General features: G+C 34.2%; 1 protein-coding gene across 1 annotated transcript in view; it reads right to left on the reverse strand.

The window, feature by feature from the left end:
• tmprss13a (transmembrane serine protease 13a) overlaps window positions 1–6,647 on the reverse strand; it is a 10,239-nt gene that overhangs the window by 3,349 nt on the left and 243 nt on the right. Inside the window, exons 2-8 of the mRNA XM_016245943.1 lie at window positions 4,350–4,530; window positions 2,564–2,671; window positions 2,276–2,455; window positions 1,099–1,225; window positions 647–742; window positions 507–550; window positions 125–287 (exon numbers count right to left, since the gene is read on the reverse strand). Of these exons, the coding sequence (XP_016101429.1) occupies window positions 125–287; window positions 507–550; window positions 647–742; window positions 1,099–1,225; window positions 2,276–2,455; window positions 2,564–2,671; window positions 4,350–4,530 (899 nt within the window). The remainder of the gene's footprint in view (window positions 1–124; window positions 288–506; window positions 551–646; window positions 743–1,098; window positions 1,226–2,275; window positions 2,456–2,563; window positions 2,672–4,349; window positions 4,531–6,647) is intronic.

The following is a 6,647-nucleotide window of genomic DNA, read 5'->3' on the forward strand; positions in this document are numbered from 1 at the left end:
TATATATATATATATATATATGGTACTTAATTTTAGAGTTATTTAGAGTACCGTAGATTTCATTTTCATGAAAACATTTGCAACTTTGTTCCTTCCATCACTAGCTGAATGAGTGAATACCAACCCTTGGAAGCAATGGGCGGCTGACACAACAAAGTCTGGAGAGACGAGTGATCCACCACAAACATGACTTCCGCTGTAATGCAGGCTAACCTGCCAAGGCCACTGGCCAATCTGAGAGGTGCTACCCCCTATGATCCTGGAGGCACTTTGCTGCTTGCCACAGTCTGAAAGAAAATAAAAACCTCTTAATTCCATAATTAAACGTGAGATGAATCATCCATTACTCACCCACGCAATGTCTCACAATGTCTCATTAACAAATGGAATTAACAAAGGTTTATGCTGATGTATCACGCGTATCATTTAGTTATGCATCACAGTTATTAGACATAAACTGAGATTAAATATGACTGGTGGTTTAATAAAAATAGATTTATTTCTACCTGTGCATTCAAGTGAGACTGCTTTCTCATCCTGACAGCCCAAACTGAACAAACAAAAATCACAAAAGACATTATGTACTATTGAGGGGACTGTTGTCTTGACATAACAAAACATCTGCTCTGATATAATCTAGTCTTACCTGACATTGACCAGACGCTGTATTAGCTTGGCTGATCTAGGTCCTACAGTAAGAGCTACTGATGTCTCGCTATCAACTGGATTTGATGCATAAGACCTAAGGGACAGAAACGCGAGGCATCAGTTAAAATAGTTGTTGTTGGGACAAGATTCATATTTGAGTTCAGATGCATTAATGCATTACAGTGATAGTTCACCCAGAAATGAAAAATCTCTTATCATTTATGCTCATGTTGTTCCAAACCTGTATGACCTTTATTTTCTACCATGGAACACAGAACAAAAAATAAATAAAAATAAATAAAAAAAGTCATGCAGACTATTCTTCAAAATACTTTCCCCCCCCCACTAAATAAGGAAAGTTGTATGGGTTTAGACAGACATGAGGGTGAGTTAATGATGGCTGAATTTTCATTTTTATTAAGTATTCTAGTGGTGGATAAATATGTGTACCTTCTAAAGCCCAGTTGTTCGCAGATCTGGTCAGCATAACTCTGATCCAATCCCTGATTACACACTGGAAGGAATCGACCATCCTGAGCAGTTCTGACCTGCAACACTCCACCTTCACTGAATCTCACTGAGGATATTGGAGAGGAATGTTAAAACAATGGAATTAGATTTCCTTAATTAGTATTTTTGTCTTGTTTTACAGTAAAAAAAAAATCTGAATTTCTGAAGACCATTAAAACAAAATAAAAAATATTGCAAGACTTTCAGACTTGTTTTCTAAGATTTCTTAAATCTGTTATTTTAGTGTTGTTAATATATTATTATTGTATTCATTAATATTTTGAATTTGCTTTTATTTTTATATTTTCAGTTTTCATTGAAAGTTTTTAGAACTTTTGTGCTTTTACTATTTGTATTAGTTATATTGTTTTTAAATAGCTATACATATATTTATTTTATTTTTATTTCAGTTTTAGTAATTGCAGTACTTCAACTCAACATTTCAATAAGTTGCCAAGGTATTTTTTTTTTTTTACTGTGTGCATTGAATTTATGAGTTGAGTTAGGAAGTTAAGAGGAAGAGATGTGAGTTGAATTATTGAAATAAATGAACTTTTCCACAACATTCTAATTTATTGAGATGCACCTGTATATGTATATTTCATAAATTATTTTAATTATAAAAAAATATTTGTAATTGTTTTATTTTAAGCTTTTGTTAACAATAATAACACTGTCTTGAATTAACTTATCTTACTTTCCTCATTGGCATAAATCACACACACACACTCACACACACGCACGCGCACGCACACACACACACACACACACACACACACACACACACACACACACACACAAACAAACAATGGCACAACAATCAACAATTAATTCAAGATACATTTCCTAAATCTTATTATCTTACACAATTTTGTTTCTATTTTTATTTATTTTTATTGCAGTGTAACCTGCAGTGGAGCTTTCAACAACATTTGCCATAGCACAGTAAATAGAGGCCTTACTGTGTACTGTAAATGCTTATTGCAGAGAAGTACATGTCATCCTTGTGGTTTCACTTTAAATCTGATACACTCAACCACTAATCTCTCTGTGTTGTGTCATGAAAGATTCAGTTACATCTGATTGTCAGCCTCTTTGCTGTAGAAAGTGTTCTCACCACAGTTTGTCTCATCGATGGCCTGTTGACAGTTTTGAATGCCGTCACACTGTATGGAGGAGTTGGAGCAGGTGTCAGTCTCCTTCATGCCATCATTCATCTCATGGTGTTCTTGTTCCTTGCAATCTTTTCCCTTGCAATCACTCTCATGATAGACAGAATACTTGGATCCATAATGTACTATACACATACATGAGAGTAGTAAAGAGAAAAAAGTAGAGAGGGATTTAAATACAAGATAAGCATTAATGGTGTGTCCTGTCATTACAGATACATCTCCTCCCTTACCTCCAAGCCAGATGGCCAGTCCAATTAAAGCCAACACCAGCAGTGCACCTACCCATCCACCCCAACCTTTGCCACTCCGTCCACAAGACTCCTCCCTTTTTAGAGGAGCTAAAGGAACAAGAACAAATCAGCCATCAAACTCAACTAATCTCCCACATTAACAATTGAAAGTATGCAGCACTGTAATTGTAGGCAAGGACTGTTCATTAATTTAAAAAAAGCATTTCAGAGCAGTTTACAAAGACAAATATAGGGGGGGGGGGTTGAAGTAAAAATGTGCAGGTGGTATAATTGTTAATCACTGATGAAGTTTTGAAATATAATTCATGTTTAGAAAAATAATAATAATAAAAAAAATATATAATATATATAGTGGCCATGAATTAAGAACTCACTCACACAATTATTTTTTCTCATTTTATTTAAATCATCACCATGATTTATCTAAATTAAAAAGAGGAAGCAAATTAGTACAATGTGGCCACAGATTAGTAAATTTAAGAAAATTTTAATTTAGCAAAATAATCTAGGTTTTCCCCATGTGTGAGGATCCATACGAATCAAATTCAGAGCCATGAAACTAACTAACCAATCATCTCTTCCTCTTAACTAGTTATAGTACGAAATAAACATGTATGAACATCCGAAGGTATCTAGTTTCACCCACGGAAAGACGTAAGCACACACACAAATTTTTCAAGTTCAAGCCCACCGACGTAAGGGGATAGTTCACCCAAAAATGAAAATTACCCCTTGATTAACTCATCCACAAGCCATCCTAGGTGTATATGACTTTATTCTTTCAGATGAATACAATCAGGGTTATATTAAAAATGTCCTGGCTCTTCCAAGCTTTATAATAGCAGTGGAATGGTGAATGGTAAGAAATTGTCATATTTGAAACTTTATTAACCGTAATCTCTAGCTTCCGCTAACTGCCATATGCACGTTCATGAGAGAGTAGTGTCCAGCGGATGATGTAGGATGCCGGCGTAGTGTAAGCTCCGGTGAGAATATGCTAGTCTCGCGAGAACCAAGTTTCGTTTATAGCAAAGCAAACCAGTCTCCTCTTGGCTTATATCGAAATCCTCCAACATTTTTCTTTACAAATCCTCATTTTGTACTTCTAATTTGTGACCAGTGTTTTGTTTTGCTCTTCGTCACTTCTCACCAGAGCTTATGCTACGCCTACGTCCTACATCATCCACTGGAACGCCACTCTCTCATGAACGAGTGTACGACAGTTAACGGAAGCTAGAGATTATGGTTTGTACATTTTTAAATATGAATATTTTTCTTACACAAATGCTTCGATTCACTTCAGAAGGCTTTTATTAACCCCCCCCCCGGAGCCGTGTGGAGTACTTTTTATGATGGATTTATGCACTTTATTTCGCTTCAAAATCTCGACCATCATTCACTGCCATTATGAAGCTTGGAAGAGCTAGGACATTATAACTCTGCATGTATTTCAAGACACCTAGGATGGCTTGAGGGTGAATAAATCATGGAGTAATTTTCATTTTTGGAATTAGATCCCTTTAATCTACTCTCCTTTCTGGTTTGTTTGTCGGACAAAATGGCAGATTCTGCATTATGATTGGTCAGATCACCTGCCAATCAAACTCCTGGTGAAGGGTCATTTGCCCTCTCTGTTTTGATTATGATCAATTTGTTAAAACAGGTTGCATATATTAGCTTCAATTAGCAAGAGCAGATTACATAAAAAGCTTTTTTTTTTCACAGTAGCACCAAACTGGAGTGACTGAAGAGATTCAGTACATACCAACAACACGCTGTGTGACGATGACGGCTGCTACTTGTACTTGTGCTGGATCCTTTGGAACATAGTGCGGCACAGGTTTCTGTGTGACCCCATATTTGTCCTGACGAATCACCTCCTCGTAGGCTATAGGAGGCGTCTGTGGGTCCACTGCCACAGAGTAGTATGGTGGGGGAGGGTCCTTCTACAAAAGCAAAAGTGAAAGTTTTCATAAATGATAATACACTTTTCTATCAGCTCTATTATGGTCGGTGTGGTTTGACAAGTTCATGGTAAAAGCATTATAATTTTAAAACACAAAAGGTGCAACACAACACTTGCTCTTAGAATCTGTTTGTGTACCTTGTCCTAAATAATTGAAATGCCTTGACTTTTCCTCCTCAACTGAAATTCTTTGAGTTCTACATTCTAGTAAAATGCCATTACAAATATGTCATTATACTTGTTTTTCTGGTCTACTTTTTTAGTTTTTACCATAATCTTGAGAATGGTTTGAAAAATATATTGGGGAAAATAAAAATAAAAATAAAAATGACATGCTTTAAAAAACAAAGTTGGCATGAAATGAAGTTGTGATTTTCATTTCTTCCCAAATTTTGACGTATAGCTGTGCGAAACATCTTCTCAAAGATCTATGGAATCAGAAATTGCACTGAAAAAAAAAGAAAAAGGTGCAAAAGCAATTTTCACTAGTAAAATTACAAGTAAATGTATGTTAATTACAAAGCAGCAAGTGACATTAAAATAAAAAAAATAACTGAAATAATTAATTAAATAAAAAAAAATTACTAAATAAATGTGAAATTTTGAAGGAGAAAAACTGTAAATGTATTTGCTTGTAAAACATACTCCTGTAATCTTTGTTCTTGTTGAACTTTGAAAAAATAATTTTTGTAGCGTATAATTTGATTCTTTGGTCACTACATTGAGGTGATTACTGAAACCTGATTACTGAGGCCATGTTCTTGCAGTGACTGCTTACAACAAATCCATCTTTGAAACTTCACCTAAAATGCCATTTGTAATAGACATGCAGCTTGGAAACTTGCTCAATTTTTTATCGTCTTGCTTATTTTCACCCCTTTGATTGTATCAGCCCAGACTATCCAATCTATTATCATCCATGATAAGACCAAACAGATGTGACCAGTTTTTTTTTGTTTTTTTTTTGTGGAGGGCACTATTTTCTGGGAAAGACCTTTTCATGCTGATCTGTAACCTACATAAACAGTTTGGTCACTAGGATAAAATGGATTGCTTCCTTGTGAACACAGAACACAGATGATTTGGGGATGGAGGAGGGTAATTAGCTATTGAGCAATGCGAAAACTGCTGATAATACTGAGGGACCTTATATATGAATGCTTAGATCGGTGTCGTATTCCCATAGGTAGATGGGGATCAGCTGATAATCAGCTGATGCGAGCTTGACTAACGTGACCTGCCAGAACTAACGCTACACTATATATATATATATATACATACATACATACACACACACACACACACACACACACACACACACACACACAAGATAGTTCATTGTTATTACATGTTAGCTCAGGTCCATTAATTAATATTAACAGATACAACTTTTGATTTTAATAAAATGATGATAAATATTGGATTCAAAATTAACTAAGATTAAGAAATTATTTAAAAGTAATATTAATTGTTAGTTTATGTTAACTAATATTATAGTTAACTAATGTTAACAAATGGAACCTTATTGTAAAGTGTTACCATTATATAATATATAAATATATACATTCTTATTAAGACAATTGAAAATGGTATGCTAGATAATACATGCAGTTCATTAATAATTCAAATCATTTTTTGACCAGCAAATCGGCCTAAAAATGAAGGAGTTAATTGTAAATGCCACAAGTGAAACATTTTATGCATGTTAAAAAAAGTCCCAGTTTACAAAACTAAAAGCCTTTTTTTGTATAATGGAGTGTCACCTATAGGTAATTTATTAAAACATCAGCTATCTAAAATCATGAGGTTAAGTACACTTAATTATTTCACTTGACAGGTGTCATTGCTATTTAATTGTTTCAACAAAGCAAAACCAAAAACATTTCCAAGGAATCAGCTCAAGTATCTCTTGAGTGCTTGAGACCACTACAGTACATACAAATACATTTATATAAAAAGACCATTGAAATAGACTACACAGTACAGACATTTAACACCTGTCACACATGTATATATATATATATATATATATATATATATATATATATATATATATATATATATATATATATATATATATACATATATACATATATA

Source organism: Sinocyclocheilus grahami, unplaced genomic scaffold (genome assembly GCF_001515645.1).
Source record: "Sinocyclocheilus grahami isolate Dianchi unplaced genomic scaffold, SAMN03320097.WGS_v1.1 scaffold775.1, whole genome shotgun sequence".
Taxonomy (NCBI): Eukaryota; Metazoa; Chordata; class Actinopteri; order Cypriniformes; family Cyprinidae; genus Sinocyclocheilus; species Sinocyclocheilus grahami.